Below are 24,983 nucleotides of genomic sequence, written 5' to 3'. Positions count from 1 at the left end.
TTCAATAAATAAAACCTTTCTTTTCTGGACCAAAACCCAGGGTCAGCCCAACCACAGTGATCTGACATGAGACTTCCCCTGCTATCTATTTGTGTGTAATAGCACTGCCTACTGTTCAGTCTCGGGCAGGTGCTGAAACATGGCAGTGGACCATCCAAAACAAGAAATCAATTTTTCATGAAGACTAATGCTTTTAATCTGATTAAATATCATGAAGTGGTGTGGTTGTAACAGCGGAGGAGGCTGTGTATGTCCCCATATTTATCCTGGGTCACAACGAAATCAAAATCTAGCAACAAAAAGCAAAATACTGGGGCAAGGTCCTTGAAGAAAATGCACAACATAAAATGAATGAGGCACAACAGGAAACAGTCACATGCATAAATCATATACATCATGTACAACATACATCACAGCTTTGCCACTTTCAGCACTTTCTTATTATAATCACAGTATGAATTATTCATTTAATAATAATTACAATTTTTAACAGATTACATCTTAGAGTTTAAATGGTGTTATTATTCCCTGCATTTTACAATGTGTCCATTAGAAGAAATAGCTCTAAATTCTATATCACCAAAAGTTACACCCACAGGTGAAAAAGTCAAGAGCTTAGTGCCATTACAATATTCCTGTGGCTACTGAGTGATCATTAAAATGTGAGCGCAAGGGAAAGAGAAAATTCATAAGCAAAGAGTTTTTTAAGAGCAAGTAAAGTAAGTAGAGTGAGGCGGGAAGAGAGTAGATTGTGGCTCGTCTCGAAACGATGAGCTTTCGGTCCACGATGGCAGTGGCTGCATGACTGAGTGAGAAGGCCATTCTGTCTTTGAACAGGAAGGAGGGAGTCAAGACCTGGTGGAAAAATGACTGCGTCTGTGTAAGGCAAGCAAAGATAAGCAGGCAGGAGTGTGTGCAGGGTCGGACCCTGGCCTTGCAGCACAGGGTGCAGATGCTTTCATAGACTTGGATTTTGAATTGACATGGTTTGAATTTCGCAGGGTTTTAAATTTGGTATTTGGCAGCCAAATCCAAAAAAATATCTGTCAATAATATTACTGAAATGTGAGAGAATTGAGCTGATTCTCAGAAGCACTGCAAAAAAAGGCAGCATCCCAAGGTTGGTAGTACTGGGAAAACACGTAATCACTTATTTACAGTTCTTCAAGTTTGTCTTCTTCAGTTTCTCTGGCCTTTTTATGGCTACTAAGAGTTATCCTCAGGCCATACTTTTTAAAGTTTTGGGAATAAAAAGTGAAAAGCTTCTGCATATTAAATTGTAAGTCCTGGAGACAGATGTAAAGGGCATGTACTGGTTAGATTGAAAAAGCACAGAGGCTCCCACACATTGTCTTAGCTTGAAAATATGTAAAAAAGGGGGGGGGGGGGGCCTGCCCTGCACCCTCCTGTTGTATACAATCTGTATTGTATGAGTACTTTGAGCATTTTTATATTCCTTACAGTTTTAAGCCAGTTAGACCTACTAAATGTCTTTTTTTTAATATATTTAATTGATAGTTGTTGCTTAATTGTCTAATGAACTTGGAAAACAATTAATTAGGAAAATAAAATAATAATAATAAATTCTGCAATCTTAGGGAAATTCCTTGTCACCATCCATCATTTTTCTATCACATCTGTGGGCTATTAGCTGGTTTGAGCCGAGCATTAAAAGGGACAGTGTAACCTAAAATTTAAAAAAATGATAATAAAAATCTAGGCCTTGCGACAACCCTCCCACATCTATAATATCTACTGTTACTATTTTGAAATTGGATGGTTTTAGTTGACATGCTACAAAGCCTGGTTTTCAGGGGAAGGGACAACATAATATGTTGCAGTAGTAAAAGAAAGCTGATCTTCACTAAATGATTGAAACTGCATATTTGTTTATTTTGCCTTCTTGCGAGGTCAGTCATGTCAGTGGTATCGTGTGTAGCCAAATGAATGACAAATCCACAAATGACTGTCTTTAGTGTGTGGTAGCTTTAACTGTAGAAATATATTTCTTATTGGTACATCTGAATTATCAGTAGCTGTGATTGCAGATGGAAAAAAGCCTGTATCTAACTGTCTCTCCTCTGCAGTAAGATGGTGCTGAGACTGCCTCTAGAACAGCCGCGTCTTCACCAGAGAACAGTAAACTGAGGGGGAAGATGGAGAAAGGCAATCACTGTGTAAAGTAATGCCAAAATTGATTCTATGTTGTCTTTTAATCTCATGAAGGTAGACGACCTGTGCAGTTAGTTTCACACTTCCAATAACCATGTCATAATAGAGGTCTGATGGAGGGTGGGAGAAGGAGCTTGACAACTTTTGTGGTCTGGAATATGCCGGGATGCACCATATGAAGTAGGCAGAGAAATCAATAAAATTACATGATATAGCAAGCCAAACCACACAGAACTGCTGTTATAAAAACCCCGAAGGTTTGTCTATTTACAGCTCAACTGTGCTGACACAGGAAAAGTTGCCAAGCTTTATTTATTGTATGCGCATGATTCATTTGAACTAGAGCAGCTGTTGCAGAGGCACGACAGCTGATCAGATAATCTTACTGTCCTATTCCACTGTGTAGTTCAGAGGCGCTTCACATAATGAGAATCAGTCAGTCTGGTTTAGAGTCTAACTTTCAATCCACCACCCACCGGGTTCACACATTAAAATCACACCACTGGGGAAGAGTTCAGTCAGTGGGAAAACAATGTCTCATTTTCACCCATGACAAATGATCTGGATACAAGAGGAAAATTTTGTCTTTTGATATATCCCTTGTCATTAGATCATGTAAGAGTGGAGTGAGTTATCATTTGTCTCATTAAAGTGAGACTTTCTGACACTGTGTTGTATAATACCAGGGTATCTGAGGTTATGCTCCGTTACGCAAAGCTTGTCTGATTCCCCAGGCTTCATAGCATTTCCTTGCTCTGAATCCAGTTGGAGAGTGATGTGAATGTGGAAGTATACTCCCAGAGTGTCAGGGGATTGAAGCATCAGTTCCTATACCACAAAAGATTTGCTCACTCACCTACTTTTATGTGTGTTTTTCTCTCTTAACCTGTCCTTGCAATGACTGTTGTGGTAATTGTCTGATCCCAGAGCTGTCGTCTGTTCAGGCGGGTGTATTATAATTACTTTAAGTAGCCTTTATTAGAGATAATGGACCTTCAGAGTTAGATCCCACCTAATTAAAGCTGCCAAATTAAGCTATAACCACACTACCTGAGAGAAAGGACAATGTCAAAAACAAGCTCTACAAATCTTTGAATGTCAAATGCCGACTCAAACGCAAAACAGTGCTCTCACTAGAGTTCAGATTTCTGCAAGGCGTATTTCCTCTTGTCTGGTGCCCAGACTTAGCACCCTTTTTTGTAGCCACTGGGAGAGTGGAAAACACAGAGGCACTGCCTGCATATTCCCATTCTCTGGTGCATTCATATGCAGTATAAAACAGGTTTTTCAAAGGTTTTGAATTGCAAAACCCACAAGAAGTCCTTGATCATGCAGTCATAACTGTGTACAAAAAGTATTAGGCTGATAGTCCCAGTAGTATGCAAGATAAGTTGCAGACAGAGAAATGAACACATAGACAGATAAACACACAAATAAATGCCAGATCCCCTCGAGGCTGCTGCCTGGTGAAGTTAATAATGAGATAAATATAATTGGTAATTAAAACATGAGCTATTACAGTGACTACTAAGTTCTGCTGAGTTGACGAAGGTATTGGTCAGCATCAGGTAGGCTATCCTTTCTCCAACTTAAGTTCATGTCTCAATAAAACTGCATCACATAGCAATCCAAAGAGAGTTGAATCACAGGCAATTCAGGTGATTCCATTGACACTAACAATGTTCAACACAAGAGTGAGGAGCACTAATTAACGAGTGGTATCAAGGACCTGGATAACAAACCCACACAGGTTAAATACCTGGGACTCCAGTTATTTAACCTGTTAGTCAGAACTGATGAAGCTTCTTGGATGAGATTTGAAACATATTCAGGAATCTACAAATAAGTCAATTTTTTTCTGATTCAGCACCCTTTGGAAAACTGTGACCTGGATGACTGAGAATTTTCACAAACACCTTATACAGTATAGTTGGTTTCTTTTCCAAAGAAAAAGTCACTCTTATAGCCCAAGTCATATTTGAGTATAAAAATGTCTTCCATTTTCATCAATGCTGAATTATGGAGTGAATTTTTAAATTTGTTCCATCTGTCACACATTGCACCTTTTTCAGACACTCCCTCTATTTTCATAAGCTGACAAATATGTCAACAGTCGCCAACACCATGCCAAAAATACACCAGAGGAATATAAACTTGACACAAGTGATTTCGTAGAACAGGCAGTAACTTTAGGGCATTAACTAATTTATGACTTGATGGGATAATAACAATATGGTGATGATGAACTGGAAACAGATGTTTCTTTCAATTTAGAATTTCAATGACAGTTTTCTACCTCTTGCTTATGAGCATTCTTTAGCACATCTTGGTGTTACTATGTCACCTATTTCTACATGGTATGTATTGATTTATTAACAATGCCAATTAATGCCTCCGGGTAATATCCTATTCATTCGTATTGAAATGTCTTGAGTAAGAGATTAAACACAAACAGGAAAACAAGTGGCTCTTCAACAAGCATCAACTGTGGGAGTTGCAGAGTGATGGTACATGAAGCCTGAACATGTGAAGAAATTTTTCCACAACGTAAATGAAAGTAAATCAAGAAAAGCAAGAAACATCTTTATAAATACACTGATTAGGGTTAGAATATAGTACAACATTTCATGTGACATTATATCTCTATAGGAGTCAAACTCCCCCCTTGGGAGGAAAATCAAATTAGCAAAGATCTAACCCCAAACAACAATGTCTCATTCAGAGACTCAAGGAATGGAAATCTTCCGCTACTTGATTTAAGGTTTAACTTGTGCATGGCTCTATGCTGAGCCCTGGAGGGAGAAAGCTGAACTACAACTTTTTGCACACAAATACACAGAGATTGACACTTTGGTTGTGGTACAAGGGCTGAGATGAATACGCAAACAGACACACATATAAAAAAAAAAAGATAAAATTTCCAGTGCACCTGTTCAGTGTATATTGCTAAATTGTTTACGTTATAATTTTAAATATTACCACTGATTTCCAGAAAGAGTCAAATGTGTGCTCTGCTTTCTGTGGCTGTTCTCTGGTTTGTGAATTGAAGCTTTGAGCCAGTAGTTTAATGAAGTCAGGAAAGGCTGAACAGGGACTTTTAATAATGTCTAATTATAATTCTGTCCCGTTACTCAGTATTTCACAAGAGGGGTAGTTCAGTCTCCAACAGTGGGCCCTCAGCACTTACTTTGTGAGATCACACCACAGACATTACCACAATGAACGACAGAGTACTATTTACTGATCTGATGAATTGATGATGAATTGTTTGCACTTTGAGGGATTAGGGGATGCAAAAACACTTGAAATTACTTATAAAATGAATCAGTAATACATTTACATATTATTTAAATAGAAGAGGAACAGATCTTGTTCACAATGTATAGTGATTATTGACATTTACTAATGATTTGTTCAATAATGTCATAATTAACCAATCATTTATGATTACTTACAACATGATTGTGATATGTTAACATTGTATTGACTAATCATTTACAAAGGTGTATTAAAGTTTTGTTCATGATTCGTTCATCATAATCTAGTGTCTCATAAATGACTTATTAATGATGATAATTGTAAAGTATTATCCAAACCTACACACTGTAAGCTTAACTGGCATGAAACGTGCTGCACAACATTTAGCTATCTCAACAAATTATATTCAAGTCAAATAATGGCATTAGTTTGGTAAAACTAGGAGGTATTATTCTGTGATTCTGACATTTAAAAAACTACACAGATTGGCCTGATGCTATAATTGAAAGTGAAACTGTTAAAGGCCATATTGATAGTTACTTGTGTGCAGCTGATGGGAAAAAGGCCCCAGCACGAACAGACCAGGCAGTGTTCAAGGTGTTTAATTAGTGTGGGACTACTAAAGGATGGATCCAGCTAGAGGAGCTCTTTTCTCTCGCCTTGCTCTGCCACAATCAGGAGCTGTTGCCCATAGTGAGTTTCTTTTAAGCAAGAGACTGCTGTGGACCTGACCTGCTTCAAGGTGTGCACCTTGTTTGAAGTCACACATTGCTCCGCTGGCTGGCCTGTGCAACCTTGAATCTTTTTTTAAACTTGAAGCTCCACTTGGGTTTTAGTGTATTTAGCTTTTTAACGCTGGTCTTTTTCCTTGTCTTAAGGGTTTCATCCATGCGAGTCTGTGGGTGAACTAGAAGGGCCCTTTTTAGTGGTGTGCAGTATGTGTAGTAGTTTCTAGTGGGCCAACGTGGTGTGTGGGTGACATGTAAATGTTAAGGTGTGTTATTTGTACATGTAATGCTACTTTCACCTGCCCCTTTGTTGTGTGAGCTACCTCAGCCTGTCTTTTATCTCCTCTATTAAAACCTAGTATTGAGTCCTACTGTATTAATAAAGTTGCCCATAAAGGGGCTTGAACAGCAGATTATGACTGCTGTATTCATTTAAAGTTTTATTTACTTAAGATAGTGGAACCCAGTCATAAGCATGATCCACACCACAAGGCCACACTTGGTAACTCTGGTTCGAAGATAAATCAGTGCTCTGTTCGCTTAACTATCCATGTAGATGGCTCAGTGCATGCACCTTGCTCAACCAAACAAGATGGGCCGATACCAAAGGGTTACAGTCTGCATGAGAGGGCTTCCCCTTTGATCAGAGTTACCGTGAATATCTGTTCTGTTTCACCCAAGCATTGCCCTCCATCAGGGCTCTGCTGACTTTGCAGATGTAGTCCAATTGCTTCATCACATGCTGTGACACTGACTTGTTGACTTGACAACACGCCACATCACAAGCCTGACTGCATGTAAACCATTGTAGTATAAGCCAGCCAAGGATGGTCTGGAGGTAGAGGGCAAACCAAAGCTATGGTCATGGGTGTTTGACACAGAATCCTCCTATGAAGGGTTAAAAGTGTGTGTGTGTGTGTGTGGGTGGGTGGGTGGGTGGGTGGGTGGCAGGGCGGGTGTGTGTGTGTGTGTGTTGCCTTCTACCCAACTCAGTGTAACAAACATGGGTTTTGGCATTCATATTACCAAACATGCATTCAGCACCTTTTGATTCTTGGGACCTTTACACATACAAATGACACCTTTTTTCATGCCAAGGTGTATTTATTATACATTCAGAATATTACATGATCTAAATAAAATGACTCAATGAGAGAGATATGTGACTGGGTTATAGATCACATGCACATCATAACTGATGAAAGGCAACATATGGAACAGCACTCAGTATAGAAATAGGGGGGAGAGCAAGATATATGATCAGTGACTAAGGCTCCAACACAGATGGAATAATCCTGACTCCAAGAATGTTGAGTTAGACCTGTAGATGAACTATAATGATGAATATATGATGAATATAATGAAAAGTCCCACTCTGCAGTACTGCACAGAAAATACCTCTGGTACACTGGAGGTCAGCAGACATGCTGGCTGATGGCTGAGCACACTGTCACGACAGGTTGAGAGCAGGTTGGCTTGGTTCTGTATGCCGGTTTGCTATCAGGTGAAGAAGATGTGGAAAAAGAAGTTAAGAGTACATCCAGGCCATTTGACTAAACCACAAGACTCCAAGCCGTGATGGAGACTGCTTTGTGATGCTTCTCTGTCTCCACATACTTTTGCTGTAGTAGCAGTGAGTTGTTGGAAGAGAGCAAGAACAACTTGCTTCTCCCCGCAGATTTCAGTGACAGATGGATCAATCTTTCTGAATGGAAATGCTGGCCAGACGATTCTATTCAGGGGCCAGAGCACAGCAGGTTGAGCAGCTCCTCCTAGCAGGACCAAGGCATGATCTTTCTTCTGCTCTGTTCTTTTCCTGCTCACCCAAACAAAGAGTCTCAAACTAAATACAGATTCTTGGAAAAATGAAGGCTCTAATAACCAATATTATAACTGTCCGTTATAACTTCAGCAGGTTGAGAGAGGTTCGATGCTATCACAGGGTATCAAACATCTGTGCAACTGAGATTGAGGTTGCTTTAGCACCCAATAGTCTGTTTGCATGGTCTGGACCAGCAAGTCATTTGGCCGGGGTTACACTTGTCTTTTCAATGTTACTTTTTTCATCCGGTCATGCCAGGATTATTTTGAGTACCAGAATCTCTCAGGAATGTTACTTTTAATTGAGCAACGTAGGCGCTGTGGTCCTGAAAATGTCAGCTGTGGAAAGGACAGAAAAGTGAGGGACGGTGGTTTGAGATACGCAGACCTCTGTAGTCACTACATCATCCAAGGAAAACTTGATTAAATAACCTCAATGCACTATATACCGTTAACACCCGCTTTTAATTAAACCGAAGCTGAATTAGTTTATTTGTTTTCAATTAGTTTAAATGTTAATGTTTTAATAGGGGGTAAGAGAACTCTGAAAAAGTTAGCATACTATTAAATTTTGGTGATCTACAAGCAGTCTATAGGCAGTAATTACAAAACATTAGTACTATTATGTCAATAAATAAAAGGCAGGTTGGCATATTACACATGCTAATGTAAATAATGCAACTTATATATAAATATTCCAAAATATGGCTTTGCAAATGTCTTTTGAGGTAAAAATACATTAGGCCTCAAGGACACATAGTGTGTTTATGGTGAGAGATTTTGAATGTAAGCAAAACCAATTGTTTACGAGGAAAACCATACTGGATACTTATGGCACTTTTCGCATTTCATCAGCTGAGAGAGTACCAACTAACAAATGACTGGTCTTAATAGCACCTAAGTGCCACTTCCATGGATCTTGCATAGATCATAGACGTTGAAAAACACATCTAACAGATAAAATCTGTTGAATAGACAGGTTTTTGACCATGCAGCTGCCATACAGATCTCCTCCACGCATATTATATTGAACAAGGCTATTGACACTGCTACACTTGATGTGGAGTGTGCATGAATAGCCAACCGAGGGTCCCTGCCCACTAAAACAGAGGTTTATGATATGTCATCACAGAGCCAGTAAGCAAGCCTGTGCTTTGACAGCAGCTTAACAGCCACTCTGTCCCCATGGCAGCCAAACAAGTGTTTTGCACATCTCAGCACAGCCATGTGTTTCACATAGCCTGCAGGTCCCCTCTTATCAGCAGACAGCTGGGACGGACCGAAACAGCTCACATATCACTTATTCTCTTAACTGAAGTCAAAGGACATTTTCTCATATGAAACAATAAGGCAGGACAAGACAAATCTCTTATGTCACAACAACTTACAGCTGGAATTCACTGTTAGCTTTAATGTTATGGATCCATGCAAGCAAACTGGAAATGTAAATGCACATCCAAGCCAAAATAAGGGCACGTGCTGGGCCAAAACACTGTGTTTGTAGTGCAATAAATTGGAGTAAATAGGAGCCCTACAGTGTGCGAGCCATTTCTTTGTTTCATTGTATGGGTCCACGTCATCAAAATATATCTTTTTCAGCAATCAGTTTGTTTTTCTAGCCTGTTGCATTAGTCAAATGGACTTCCAAGACAACATTAGTTAGGATTACTTATTCTACTGTTACATCTCTACCAAGAGAAAATTAGAAACAAATTTGCCTTTCCACACTGAATCATGTCTAGCAACAAAAAATTCTCTTGATGTGGGACCTCAGGGACAGAACGTAATCAAATGGAAGTCTGTGGCATAGTTTGGAGGGTGTTGACATGAAAGTTTGGGAACCCTTGGTACAAACTGCAGGCTGAGTTGTGCTTAAACAGCCTGGTGTGCAGCACCGCAGACACACATGGTCAGCCTCATGTTGAGGTTCTAGAACTGTTGGCTGGGTGCATCTCATTTCAAATCTAAACAAATCAACCATCCTCTGCACTGATAGAGCAAAATGGCTGCTGCCAAATATTTCCCATCTATCCACGACAACACAGAAGATATTAAAACCTGGACTCCAAGCATGAACCCCATCACTACATCCCAAACTCCCAGAAAGATCAACCAGAGTGCCATCGGTTCTGCTGCAAAGTCTACCAAAGGGGAAAGCAGCAGCTGCACTGACCCAAGGAAGTCAACAACGCAGAAGATCACTGTTGAAGATTCAGCCGCCTGGCCAGACTCAGGCTGTATAGCGGTGCCTGACTATCGACCCCTGGAAGCCTTTGCTCCGCTGGCAGGTCCTAATTCAACCTCATGGAGTGAAGCAGACGTGATCTGTGAGTACTGCATCAGACTGAAAGAAAGAGAGTTGTGCACCATGATTGGAGAGACCTCTGACATCCAGGGTGGTAAGTAGCTAACAATAATATTTCTACTATAACAAAAATATAAAAAATATCAATACTTCTATGTTTTTCCTAACACTCTCAGAAATTGCCACAACTGGTTGTTACACTGTTTGACACGGACACAAGGGGGCCTCGCAGCATGAGTGTATCTCCAGAGTTATAATGACATTAATGGAGGACTTAAAATGTTAGTTCAGCTTGCATGATCTTGTTCAGCAGGAAAAATGAAATATTCACTTGAGTAAAGCGGGCACTGAAGGAAGGGAGGAGTGACTCTTCTAATAAAATCCATTTTGTTTAATCTTAAGCATTTTTTGTAACATTTCATTCTCTTTCTCTCCCTCTCTCAGATCAGTTTGAGAGGGACAACAAGCCTTCCAAGGTCAACCAGAGGAGGGGGAAAAGGAAATGAGGAAACCAGTCAGGAAAAGACAAAAAAACATTGAATTTAATTGAGTTAGAGCTCACTTAATATTTCGTTTTATAGAATAAATACTAGTCAACAATTTTTCAAACCAATATTAAACCATCTTAAACCTTGTTTTAACTCATTCCAAATTTGGCAATTTCTATCAGTTATCCAGCATGGAATAGTGAAAAATGTTCACTTATGTAATACAAAAAAAAAGTTTTCTTTTATATCATTTGCCATAAGACTGTAACTACAAGTGTTCCTCTGGTTAAGTCAAAAAAAGAAGAAAAAGAAAAACCCTGGGAACACAACTGACCATAAAGTTCTTGTTGGGATTGAGACATATTTCTTTATATCTACACAGCAACAGGCATGGATAATGGAAAATGGAAGAGAGAGAGGGCTTGATATGCAAAAGGTCTTACGTATATCCAAGCCTGCTGTCATAGCGACAGTTTTGTCCAAAAGGAAATAACACCTTACAGGTATTTCTCATTTTTAGGTGTCTTTATATCTTGACTGACTGTGTTCTTGGCACTGATTACAGTAAGAATGAGATTTGCACTGGTATAGTTAAGGTAGGCAATTTATAACATCTTAGAGTTGTTTGTGCAAATACACGACAGAACCCCTGTTGCACATCGTCGATCAGTTGATAACAGCTTTGATTTCCAAGCTAACAAGTCTGCAGTAGAAGTTGAACTCACCATAACCTGGTGAGGACTCTTATGGCACAATAACATATGATTAGGACTGTTAAATAATGGAAAGACACAGATTTTACTCCTACGTGAAGTTATGAAATACCTGTTTGAAATGAAAATATCTACCTCAGTATTACAAAACTTAATGTTTGGGCTTTGCACCTTAGGTTAGATGACATTTCCAGGGCACACTGACAAATCACACCGACATGTTCAGGAATGCAGACAGAATAAAGTGCTTCTGAAAAAACTCTTGGAAAAAGAAAAGTACAGTACAATCAATAGGAGCTGACACTCTCTGGCAGACATTCACAATTTTAAATTACACAAACAGTTCAAGGTTCGCACACAAAATGTTTCTTAGAGCAGGAGTACTGATCTGTGATCAGTCATCAGGTCACATGACCGAATGAACTACTAGGGAGCCACCTTGTCTAAATCCCAACTTTACAAGGAACTGTGCCATCACTGCCAGCAGCAAAGAGACTAGCTTTGTGCCAAAGGCGTTTGGGTTGTATGTGCATTGAAACATCTGTGCATCTTCAGATCACAAGGCTCAGAATAAATCAGCCATTCTGAGATGTTCATCTAGCTGCAACTATAAATAAACTTAGTACAGTTTTTTTTTTCTTTTCAGAATTATGAGCAGTAAAATGGTTCTGTCATAGCTGTAAAAGCAACATAATAGAGAAAAGATCAATAAATAATAGTTTATAATAGAATCAAAGTTCATTTCAAGTTCAAACGCATTAACAACAATTGTTGCATACCGCTCTCTCCTTAAGAGTCAGTGTACTTCAGTATTCAAAAACGGCAATACTCAATAACCACTCGTTGCTATTCGAAAATCTTTTCTCAAGTCAGTATGCTTTCTGGAGTACACCAAAACAAATTATACTAGGATAAATGCTTAATTTTATTTCAAATACATAGAGGCAACAATTTTCATCAGCTTTCAAGTGTACAACATGGTATATGCAGCTGGGGATTGTGTGTTTTTTAGCAGTCAAATACATACTGTAAAATGCTGGGTTTACTCCAAAAAAGCAGATGCAAATTTCTTTCTCAACTGTTGATTGGCAGGAATAAGAATTGCTATTTCAAATTCAGAAAATTATGCAACCAGCAAGAATGGACTGTTGGTGTTGTGGTTGTTGTAGCTTTACTATTTGCTGTGACAACAGATCATGAAGAAATTTGAAAACTGATATGGCGATTTGACGATACTGAAACTGATTTAACCAATATTGGTGTCACCCATTTTATTGAAGCTAATGAGGTCTATAAAAAGAGATAAGATATATGGTGTCCTTACACTGTACATGCTTATATACATTGTGGTCTATACTTAACCATATGTTAGTAATAATTTGGTCCTTTCAGTACAGACAGAATAATGCTACTTTCTCTCTCTCTTCAGCTTGTATTGATTCAGAATAAAATTACTAATCTTGGGAAAAAAACATCTCCTCCATGATAATATTTACCATTGAGTGTCCTATTGACATATCTACAATGAAGCGATGCATGTACAGTAGTTACTTCAGACATCATTAATAGAAGATGACAAGAGTTTGCGTCAGAAAAAAATCATCACCTTTCAGTACCTTAAAGTCAGGAACCGAAAAAACACCATGAACGGTGTGAGATAGAATGAAAGAAAAAAATCTGTGAGTAAAGAAGATCAGTCTTCCAGTACAAACATCAAAAATCAGTTTGAAGGAGGTCCACCTTGGAGTGTCTGTTGAAATGAGACCAACACATGTCAAGCTGTCTCCCGGACATTAGGAGGCAGAATTACACCTGGAACTCAAACATATCATTCTGCTTCTTTGCCAGCTTGGCCACCTCCTGGCGGATTGCCTGTACAAGTGCGGAGGTGGAGAGGCTGCTCAGGGGCATGTTGTCCATGTCCTTCCCAGCCTGAGGCAGGCTTTGCTGGGATGCTGTGTTTGGGGCAATGGGTGGCTGCTCTGGTGCCTGGTTGTACGGCAGGGGGAGCCGGGTGGGGCTACCCTGTGGATAGCGGGGATGAGGAAAAGCCTCCACATACCCCGGCAGGGGCACCTGGAAAACAGGGTCGACAGACCATCAAAGAAACAGCAACTATATTATCACTACCCACGAAAATAACTGCTGCCAATTAGGCTATTAGAAGGATATATTCCTTAGTTTTGCTTACTCATTTTGGTGAGTGAGCATTCTCTGTCTTGCACCACTATTTGAGAAATAATTAAATGGGTGATAAGGGAAAATATACACATGTGTATCTAGAAAATCACTATAAAGGAACCAAAATAACGGGGAAAGTAATGAGTGTGAAGATCTATGATTCTGAAATGGACTTCAATTCAAACAAAGTGTTTGAACTCCAAGAATGGACTACTTTTGGCAAAAATGGACTACTTTTGAATGTTGACATAAAATGCTCATAACTGTCTGATTTATACCACAACAGCAAAAAAAGGAGAAAAAAAATCTAAAGAAAGAGTAAATAGGTGTTCATTTAAGAAATGTGCTCAACTACCCCGGTATTTTGCTGTGTCCACTCAACGCCAGCCATAAATTCAGTTCAGCAAATGGTTTCTAAATGACACTGGTTCTGCAAAAAGACACTGCGTGAAGGCATCTGGTTGAAACAGGTAGACAGACAGCGATAAAGAGAACATTCCATACAAACAAGGAGAGTCCAGTGGAGGGCAGGGGAGGGGGCACATGGGAAATATCAGATCTGACAGGAAGAATGGCACCCATCTTGTTTTAATGAAGGAAAGGCAGAAGGGGGGAGGAAGTTAGAGGAAGGGTTCTGTGTAATGACGCCCAATCCTGCTCAAGGGTACATAGGACCATGAAATGCCACATATACATTTCCTTACGGACCTTACTATTTTGTGAGTGTACAGTATGTTAATTCATAAACAATCATATGTCATTCTGTATCTTACATTCCTCCTCATTTTCAAGATGATTCCATTCTCTTCATAATTGATATAAAATTCCCAATCTACCTTATGTTCCTAGCCCTCAAGTAGGATTGGGTGTTTGGTGTTTCCTGGTGAGTATGGGACATGCATGCAAGGTTCCCTTACAGAGTCTGCCCACTGTGGTGGTACATCCTCAGGTTCAGGTGGATAGGACATCCAGGAGGGACTCCGGTAGGAAGTGGGTGGCGTGGAAACAAAGTATTCTGAGTAGCCGGTTCTGCTGGCTGGGATGGCATATACGGCTGTTATTGGGTTTCCTGAGAGGAGGAACAACGTTAATGTCGTTTCATGTTTAAAATAAAATAATCTCGGAGTTGAAATAAACAAGTGACATGAAGAGTTTTTATACAAAATAAGATATGGTAGCTACAACTAATACCAAATTGACATCTACCTTAACTAAATGACTGTTGCCATTAAATAAAGCACAGCACAGGTGACTTTTGAAGTTAGGGGTCATCTTAGGCTCACCTGAGTAGTTGGACACAGGCTGCTCTGCAGTGATAGATGGGAGTGCAGCTCTGGGGGTTGGCCCATAAGGGTTGCTGTCATGTTGAGCCTGCATGTCAGTGACAGATGTCTCCGAGCTCCTGCCCTTAGGCCCCAAATCAGATGACGAACTAAATTGGACAGATGTTGGAGAGGCACAAACTTTGAATCAATGCAATACTTGGTCTGTACCACTAGAGGGTAGAGACGCTCCATATGAAAAGTGTATACTCCTTATTAATATTCTTCCCATCTTTCAGTGCACTAGTTCAATATTCAAATTTATACAAGACCTAAAATCACCCTGGCCACAGCACATTACCTGGTGAATATCTGGTCTCTAAATGTGAATTTGAATGTGAATAAATGAGGAATATCTGATGCGTCTCAGAGCAGTATGTGTGTGTATGTGTGGGTGCATGCATGCATGCACGTGCATGTGTGTGTGTGTGTGTGTGCAGCTTATTCTTTAGGCCTTACCGTCTTAAAGAGGTCCCAGGAGGGGGTCCAGAGCGAGGTGGTAAAGGGGGAGGAGGAGAGCCCATGGCCATATCAGGAAGCTGGGTGAAGCGAAAGGCCTTAAACAGAAAGTGAAAATCATTTAGTGTTATAGCTACTCTCAGTCTCGCAGTTGTTAAGTACAAGCTTTAAGCAAGATACAATCATTCCACTCACTGGTTTTGGCAGGCTGCACTGATACATTTCTGCTCCATAAGATGGTACCCACTGAAGGCCTCCACGTCCACGGTTCATTGTGCCCGGGGCGCTCGTCACTACGTCGGTGTAGGGGAGCGGAGGCGGTGCAGGGCTGTAGTTGCCAGTATGGTGGTGGTGCGAGTGCCGTCCAGATGTGGACTGCCCCCCCGAAGCCAGACTGAAAGCCTCCTCCAGCAGCAGGTGCATCTGCTGTCGCACTTCGTCAATAGAGGGCTGTGAGCTGAGAGTGGACGTCTCTGAGTGGCCTTTCAGCCCCCGGCCATACATGTATCCTCGTGGCCCCATTAGACGGTCAACATTCGTCTCCTCAATCAGCTCTGGCTCAGTCTAGAACACAGACACATCCGCACACACACATATAAGAGAACAGCTACTATGAGCACACATCAACAAACAAACACTTTCAAACATTGACTTGCTGATCCATGGCAACAGTATGAATAAGAATAGGCTCTGACTGAGAAGTAGAGACAGATATACAGTATACATTACAGAGTGTATGAAACAATGATTTGAATCTGGGGCAAAAGTTTTATGGAGGCATCCAGGTTTTAATTTTCTGTAGATGGTTTATGTGGATGAATATGTACTGTACCAGAGCCCACCTGGCATGCCAACTTGTGATTTACACCTAGGTCCATCAATAGCAAATTAAACCTCACTCGATGACTTAGCGGGATGTCACAGATACACCCCGTGAACGCCGAGAAATTATAAGTTCTATAATGATGCAGGAAGTCACTGACTCATCCTCACAGTGGGTTGTTGACAAGGTGCTGACTGAGCTAGAGGAGCCTGTTTAATGCTCCACTGTCGTCCTGAGATACGACAGCTGGATGAGCTTGATCCAGTGGTGCTTCTGCAAGGTCCCAGTAGGCTCAACAGCAGAGCCCGGGGACATTTTGTTATACCGAGTGAGCTTTGTTCATCTGCACTCTATCTCTCCTGTGGTGATAAACAATCCAGCAAATTACTGACAAGTAATTAAGTGCTCTAGCAAATTGCTGGAGGTCTAGGCCTATGTGTGCTATTCCTTGCATGCTGTCTCTCCTCCCTTCTGCTTTTCTCTGTTCCTGTTTAGAGAAAACTATCTTTCTCTCCCACCTCCTCTTACTTCTAACCTTCCACACTTCCACACATTACACTTACTTATCTGTACAGTATCAATTATATTCTATTTTGTCCCTTTCCCTGCTATGTCACTCCATCTTTTCTATCCCCCCCTTTTTTTTTTTTTACCTATCTTCGTAACATTATCTGCTTTCTCCCTCTTCCAGCATCTAAGTTCCAATTTATCCAGTCTTTTTACTCAGTGATAAATGAATTGGAGCTGAGGCTGCCCTACTTCCTGTGCGAATAGAGGGTAGCCACAGGAGACCCGGCATAGTGCACCTCATAAATCAGTCCCCCCGCAACACGGACAGGCAGAGACGTGGATCTGCAGTGATGTGGCCTGCAGCTACAGTCGTCCCACTGTAATCAATAGGGCCAGGAGCTCTGCAGGAGGAGGGTGCAGCTAGTAGAAGCTAATTGTGCCATATTTCTAACAGAGCTGAAACAGTTGTACAGCTCAGCTTGTGCAGTGCAGCCACACTGTCATGATACAGCAGGAGGAGATGGACCAAGAGTCATGAGGCTGGGCTAGAATTTGTACGGAATATCTGGAGTTCACTGAAAATCTGCAGCACTGTGTTTCCAAAGTTAAATTTACTGCAAGCTGCAGGGTTTTTGATGAACCCACTGTTGTTGTTGTGGATGTTACAGGAACATTTTGGCTATGGAACTACAAGACCCCCCTGCCACACCAGCATGTCCCTAATCTATTTGAATGAAAATAAATAAATAAATAAATAAATAAATAAAAATAGCTGACAGCATTGGGGGATGAAATATCTCTATCTGTTTTTTTTGTTTTGTTTTGTTTTGTTTTTTAAACCCTTTTTTTAAATACACACCAGAGGTCCTCCCAGGTCAAATTGACCTGGCCTGGTATGACTCATTACATTTTATTTTTATTCTACATTTATTCATACGATCTCGTGGAGACTCAGGGTCTCATTCTCAAAAGAGACCTTTCTGAAACAAACACAACAATACAACACTGAGTCACAGTCAAACAGAACACAAATCATTAAAGTGGATTTGAAAAAGTGCCAAAACAGATTAAAATGCTAAAAACAAGAGCAAACACCCAAAGCATAAAGTAGCTATAAATTATAACACAGTACTGTGCATTTCAAACAATTTCATTGACACTCATTACCACGTTTTACATTTTTTTGTGTAATTTATGGTCAACAGACCTCAGACCTACAAAGTGAAAAAAAAAAAAAAAAAAACAGCAACAAGAGAAATTTAATGGCAGCACATGTGTTTGTGTGTGTGTGTGTGTGTGTGTGTGTGTGTGTGTGTGTGTGTGTGTGTGTGTGTGTGTGTGTGTGTGTGTGTGTGTGTGTTTGTGTGCGCGTGTGTGAGTGTTCATCTGCTGAAAGGCATAACAGTGTGACCCATTGCGCGGAGGAGGTAAAATGGGTCACACTATTATGCCTACTATTATTTTATTCAGGAGGACCACAGGTGTGACAACTTTGAATAAAACGCATTCAATTCAATGAAAACAGTGATTATTTATTTATTTATTTATATATTTATTTGTTTGCAAAGAACATAGCATGAGGCCATTCATGTTATTTCAGGGCAATTTGATGGATGAAAACTCATATTTGTGGTATAAAAATATTTCATAACAGGTCAAATTGACCTGTGGGCAACATTAGGGACATGAGGATAACTCGGTGTTTAAACAGTGCTTAAGTGTTGTTATTTTCTTTAGAAATGGTCTGCCATATTATTTTTGGGAACTCCCATGCTGGTATTCTGACTGTGTAATCGCGACAGCATCATAATGGAAGAATAGAAGACTGGAGACGTAAAAGCAGCCTTCCTCAAATGCATTATATATCAAAATGACAGGCCCCTATAAATCTGAACTCTTAATTATGAATGAACCACTTCTCTTTTTTTTCATCTGGCTGTGGAACATTTCAAACTGAGAACCTGAGCAGAATATGTCTGATTTCCATCTTACACATGGCTGCACAGTCTCCTGGCCAGGGCAGTACGGCACAGATTCAGTGCTGACAAAACTGATGGATAATCTTCTTTGTTTGTTTGTTTGTTTTACATTACCCATGTTGCTTGTTTGACAATGTAACATGCTCATTATTAAGCTCAAGGAATATCATGGGGCCACAAAAATTGCCAGGTTTTGTCTTCTAGCCAAAATGAATCTTATCACAAAACTTCATCTAGCCAAAGCTATCACTACCACGGTTACAACATTTTGGCCTGCTGGTGGCCCAAGAGGAAAGGTCATGGAGTCACCAGAGTTGACAAGTATCATCATCTACGAAGAGGAGCCAAGCAGGCATACATCCAGGCAAATTATTCAGGTACAAGGCAAGAAATGTAGGAGGAGTGAGGTCCCCACACTGTTAAGGCCCCAATAAATAATCTTAATCTCTTCCTCGAGGAAACGTTTCGATCTGTATGAGGAAGATCTTACAGATCAAAATGTTGCCTTGAAAAGGTGCCTCGAGAAAGAGAATACAATTATTTATGGGAGCTTAACAGTGTGCAGACCTCCCCCTCTTTGTGCCAGGTAGAATCATCTAGCCAACATGAATGTTGTAACAAAATCTCATGGCAAGGAAAAAATAGTTTTTGACACATTAACAGAAGCAAAAGGAGCAAAGTATGACAAAGACCAAAATAAGTACAATTAAACAATATAACATAAGTAAAACAACAATCAATCAACAATCAATAAAAGAGTTAAGAAAATGTCTTTATATAAAGGTGGGTTTTAAGAAGTGGCTTAAAAGATGAAAGTCAATTTGGTAGCCTCAGATTACAAGGCAGGGAATTCCACAATTTAGCAGCTCTGACAGCAAAGTCCCACTCCCCTTTAATATGGAGAAGTGTTTTAGGAATGGCAAGAATGGCAAAAGGGGCCCTGTCTGCGGATTTTAAGCTGCGTTCATGGGCACGAGAAGTTAAAAGATCCAAAATATAACCGGGGGCAAGACCCTGAAGGGCTTTCAAGGTGATCAATAAAATATGGTGCTATCTTGTGATCAATTCTAAAACCTACAGGTAGACAGCGAAGGGAGGCAAGGATGGGTGTAATACGGCCTTGCCTCTTACTGTAGTACTGGTTAAGAGGCTAGCAACTGCATTTCATACCAGTTGTAGGTGGGAGATGGATTTCTGAGTTACAATAGTGTAATTGAGGCGAAATGCAAGCATGGATAACCCTTTCAAGGTCACTCAATGACAGAATTTTTGCAGTGTTTCTCAGTTGAGGAAAGAAGAAGAGCGAGATTCAGATATAATTTTGAAATACGGCTTTTCATTTCATCACATTTCCATCCAGTCAGAATCAGTGGGCAAAGAAATATGGACTCACATCATAGCCGCTGTTACGGATGCCTCTTCTGGGCCTCTCCCTCATCACAAGCAGGTCCATCTCTGTTCCCCCCGGGCTGGGACTGCTTAGGCTCTGTCTGCTGCGATAGGCCGTCTGCCCCACCTGTGAGTGCCTGCCAATTACAGTAAAAACGGTGTTGGTACAGATCAGACCTGAAGCCGTTATTAATTGAAATCCATTATCCATATCTATAGTATGCTTGCAGTGAAAAGGGTAAAGGTGAGAATGGGGGCGGCGAGGTGAGTCTGGCACAATGAAGTCCACAGGTGCATCTCGCTGTGAGCGTATTATCAGTGTTACCTCCTCTTTTGTTGTACTTCCACTGAGGCATTACATTGCATAACTACCAACAGTATTCATTACAATCTCACTGCCTCTCTCCACACCTAAAACCTACTCTCAGCCTGAACATTTTCACATAATCTTTCTGAATGGTTTGCCAAGTGCTGCCAGACATGAGGGCATCCTTGAGAGGGAACACAGTGAAATGTATTATTGATAAAGAATCTCACACAACAAAGCAACAATGTATATTCAATTACACAGAACAAGATGCTTATCGCTGAACACTGTCTGAAAGCATTGTCACTTCAGTGGGTGGAGCGTGTTGTTGCAGCTGATCAGGCGTGGCCAGATTTCTACAGTATTTAAACAGCTGGTAATGTCCCTATCTTGCTCAGCAGAGGGTGAAGTCTATCCAGCCCTTCACTAAGCCAACACACAAGTCAGAAGTGAAATATTGCTTTCCACCCTGAGGCCAGCTTGTGTCAGTAAATGTTAATCTGGTGTGGAGTAGATTGTTTGCACCTTTGACCCGAATCTGTAATAACCTAAGACTCCGTCCATCTTTATCTGCATCTGTGGAGGACAGAACCCGCACAGTGGACTGTCCAGCTCCCAGCTAAATACAGCCAATCCTCTTATCTCCATTATGGAGGCTCAGGATCAGGATCAAACTAATCAGACAGGCCTGATGGGTCTCTCTTCTGGGTACTAAAACAGGCTAATGACAACATTAAAGCAGACAATTTTACTTATCTATAAGCAAATTAGGCACAGGCAGAGGACTGTGGCACTAAATAACTAGCCATACAGTAATAAGCAACCAAAACAGGTAAGCATATGGGAAAGGATGCCGTATCACACACAGCATTTTGTGAAAGGTGCAAACACCTCAACTTTGTGACAAGTGGACACGCTCACATAGTTTATTCTATGTGTGAGAAACCTACTCATACCCTTACTTAAGCTCTGAATACCTTTCCTGTTTACAGTCAGCCAACCTGAGGTTCCACTTGCTTTTCCACTCTCCCCTCACCTCCTGCGAGACTTGATATAAGTGGAACCCCGGTCGTCATCAGGCTCCAGTGGTCTGCCATGCTCACCAGCTGGCCTCTCATGGCCATGCCCATGCCGCTGTCTCTGTGCCAGGGCTCTACTGCTGCTGCTGCCATCAGTTGAGGGGAAATCATAATAGCCCTTCCTCTTAGCTTTCAGCCTTAGTTTGTTCCTGTAGTGCTCTATATCTGACTTCTGCTTCAGAGCTAAGCTCACCTGCAGAGGAGAGAGAGAGCAGGAAACACAGAGACGTGAAGGTTTCAACAAAAACACAAGGGACAAGGCAGTTGTTAGGTGTTACACTTCTCCTTGAAAACACCTTTGTCTTAATTGGCATTTCTGAGCGAGAGATTGGAGAAGGTTCTTCCTCCAAGAACTCTAAAAAGTGAATGCTTTGTAATCATTACAGTAAAAAAGTTGAAGACAATCATTCATTTTCTTCTTCATTATATGGCTTCAATAGCATTCTGTGGTGTATAAGTATGGTCTTAGATAAAAATGCATTAAGCAAGGTATTCAGGTGGTGCAGAGAGCCAGATTCAGTTCCTGACAGTTTGGCCTTTGGCTTGGCCAGGTGTGCTATGAGTGCAATTGGCTGCAGTTGTAGGAGCAAAGCCAGCGAGGGAGTGTGTCCTTGACGTTGCACTACTAGGTGGTCGGGGTGCCTCTTCAGCAGAGAGATGATGCGGGGGAGAGAGCGAGAACTTCCGCACATGTTACACTCTCCCACTGAACCTCCTTGCTGTCAGGTGAAACGAAGCCGCAGGCAATTTCCGCGTGTGATGGTGGTAGCATTTGGTAGTCTGCAACGGTCAGTGACAAGGACTGAAGTACACACTGGAATTCCATATGACTAAATTTGGAGAAAAAATCCACATTAAGCTACAAGGTGTCATAATATTGAACAAAATAATGTAATATTTACTCTGGCACTACAACAAAGGCTGCTGTTAGGACCCAAAATTTGAATTTGCCTTTGCCTTGAATCTGCCTGGCCAATTTAGTATGTTTTTCTTTATCTCTTCGGAATCCTGGTGCTTCTGGTTTACATTTTTGAATTACAAATTAAGACTATTACCACTTCTTGGTATGGTGAGTTATTTCCTGGATGCATGCTGGCTGTTAGCTGTAGTCTGTGCAGTGTACACATGAACAATTTGAGGCGACGCAAAGCAATCTAACCCTTGGCCTCAATCAAATCAGCAGTAGTGGGATTGGTGTGTCCCCAAGCTTTGTTTGTTCAAGGCATTTAATATTACTCTAGGAACACTTTCTCTTGAATGCACAACCGTCTGTGCCACAGAGGTTACCAGAGCTTCAGGGGTTCAAATCAAGAGCATAAAAACAATCAAGCTGGCATGCAACTTTCAAAACACATTTGTGTAGCATGTGTTAATATGCTCATAAAAGTGTGTGTGTGTGTGTGTGTGTGTGTGTGTGTGTGTGTGTGTGTGTGTGTGTGGATGTGAGCATGTGCATCACCTCTCCATTGAGGATGGCTGAGTCCTGGCTGCGGTCAGAGGCAGGGTGTGAGTAGGTGGGATGAGCTGCCATAGGCTTGATGGAAATGAGCTGCATGGAGCCAGAGGAGGTGTCATATGGATCTGAAGAACAAAGAAGGACTCATAAAGGGAGTACAAATACCTCTAATCACTAGCTTGTCAGTCAAAGGGGAACAAACTGCCTGTGTGTCTCCATCTCTCCATTTTTCTGTCTGTCTGTGCGTTGGTCTCCCTCTGTCTCTCTGTGGTCAGCTTGGCTCTCTGTGGCTGACACTGTGAGATTCTATCAAACATCAGTCCTCTGTGTCAGCAAATGAAGTGGTAGACAAGGTAATAGATCACAGAGACAGCTTTGGGTTCCAAGGTTATGGCAATGCATCTCTGTGATAGATGAAAGAAACTGACTTTGCGCTTTCATTCCTTATCCAACATCAGACAAACTGGATTTAGTTCTAGTTTCACTTAACTCTGCTGATGAATTATTCAAATCCACCCATTAAGAAAACCATAAGCTAGCCAGCTCAATCCAATTTACAAGCGTAGTATGTGAATTCGATTAATTTGACTTACAGCCACCATATGTGGAAAATTAAGTCTCAGCGGGCAAAAATAGAAGAGCAAATAAGTTTAAGCACTTAAAGCTTTTTGTTTGAACTGCTCAACATATTCGATGAGCAGAGATGTGCGACTTCACACAACGTCTCTGAAATCAGTTTGTGCATTTGAGAATGTGCGCATGCGTGTGTGCGTGCATGTGTGAGTGTGTGTGTTGTGTGTGTGTGCATGCTTCTGCCTGTGTGTCACAGCATTTGCTGTTCTGACAGACTTTATCATGTCAGCAGAGTGTCTGTCTCATGCATATTCATCCGGTCCATCTCAGCTTACTGCTGAGTGGCTACCTCTCTGGCTATAAAAAAGCTGCAGTGGTGGTGCATTTTCACTCAGGGTACCTGGGTGCATGAGAAACAAAGGATGACTGGGAAAGTGCTTTAAGAGGAAAAAATGGAAAGGGATTTTGGTATTGGTGGCACACCTGAGCTTGTCTGCCAACGTCAGAAGGGATTGTAGAATAAATTATTTGTATTTGCATCAGTGTGTGACTCTCACCATCCCTCTTGCGAGTCTCCTCCTTTGTCAGTTTCTGCTGCGCTGTGACTTTCTGCACTGTCAAGACCCTGCCGGAATTCAGCTTCTCTGATTCGTTGCTGATGACGGAACCGTCCTCGCTCGGCAACCTGCTGCAAGTAACCATAGCAACAGGAGAGGCGGTGAGCTCTCGGGAAGCTGGGCTCACAGCCAGGTTATGTCATCCCTCCATTTAAGAACCTCACCTTCCTCCCTCCCTCTCTTAAACCTGAATCCAGTCTCACTTTAAATGCATAATATATTATTGTATTTGTTGTACCTGGCAATGGTTTTATGGTATACTGGACACTGTGTGTCCATTCATTTTTAGCAGAACATCTACACTGTGCCTCTGTTCTCAAGGAAAATTAGCCTCTTTACCAAAACATAAAGAAACATGTCAATGTCCACAGGTAGTCATCTTTTAAATTTGTTGATAATAATACTGAAATCAAATAATTCTATGTCTGTGTGCATTTATATACATGCAGGTGTCTAAGTGATTTTGTGTTTGTGCCTGCGTTTGCATATAAGTATGCACACATGTGAGTTTAAAATCAGTGTGCATGTGCATGTGCACATAAATATTTTTCTTTCATTAACTGAACAAACAATTGTTTTAACCAATCCATGTTTAACAAGCTTTAAGCACTGTACTGTAGCTTAAATTAGAGCTGATCAAACCACAGCTCAGAGGGCCAAGAGGCTGAAAATGACATCAAAGCTCTGTGGTCTATGCCCTAATTGTTTGGTAAAAATGATAACATAAGAGGGAGGCAGTGGAACAGCAACTACACTGGCTGGTCTCATTGAGCCAGTGCTGCAAAATGATCCATACAACATTC

General features: G+C 41.0%; 1 protein-coding gene across 1 annotated transcript in view; it reads right to left on the bottom strand.

Annotated features, from left to right (window-relative positions):
* Positions 1 to 10,806: 10,806 nt before the first annotated feature.
* The window catches only part of kiaa1549lb (KIAA1549-like b), a 74,735-nt gene continuing 60,558 nt past the window's right edge, over positions 10,807 to 24,983 (bottom strand). Inside the window, exons 14-22 of the mRNA XM_030076232.1 lie at positions 24,121 to 24,251; positions 22,994 to 23,115; positions 21,492 to 21,727; positions 20,153 to 20,285; positions 15,643 to 16,011; positions 15,448 to 15,545; positions 14,950 to 15,098; positions 14,584 to 14,735; positions 10,807 to 13,561 (exon numbers count right to left, since the gene is read on the bottom strand). Coding sequence (XP_029932092.1) covers positions 13,292 to 13,561; positions 14,584 to 14,735; positions 14,950 to 15,098; positions 15,448 to 15,545; positions 15,643 to 16,011; positions 20,153 to 20,285; positions 21,492 to 21,727; positions 22,994 to 23,115; positions 24,121 to 24,251 — 1,660 coding nt within the window. The 3' untranslated portion in view covers positions 10,807 to 13,291. The remainder of the gene's footprint in view (positions 13,562 to 14,583; positions 14,736 to 14,949; positions 15,099 to 15,447; positions 15,546 to 15,642; positions 16,012 to 20,152; positions 20,286 to 21,491; positions 21,728 to 22,993; positions 23,116 to 24,120; positions 24,252 to 24,983) is intronic.

Source organism: Myripristis murdjan, chromosome 3 (assembly GCF_902150065.1).
Source record: "Myripristis murdjan chromosome 3, fMyrMur1.1, whole genome shotgun sequence".
Lineage (NCBI taxonomy): Eukaryota > Metazoa > Chordata > Actinopteri > Holocentriformes > Holocentridae > Myripristis > Myripristis murdjan.
Note: the sequence above shows the minus strand (reverse complement) of the source record. Positions and strands in the feature narration are given on the sequence as shown.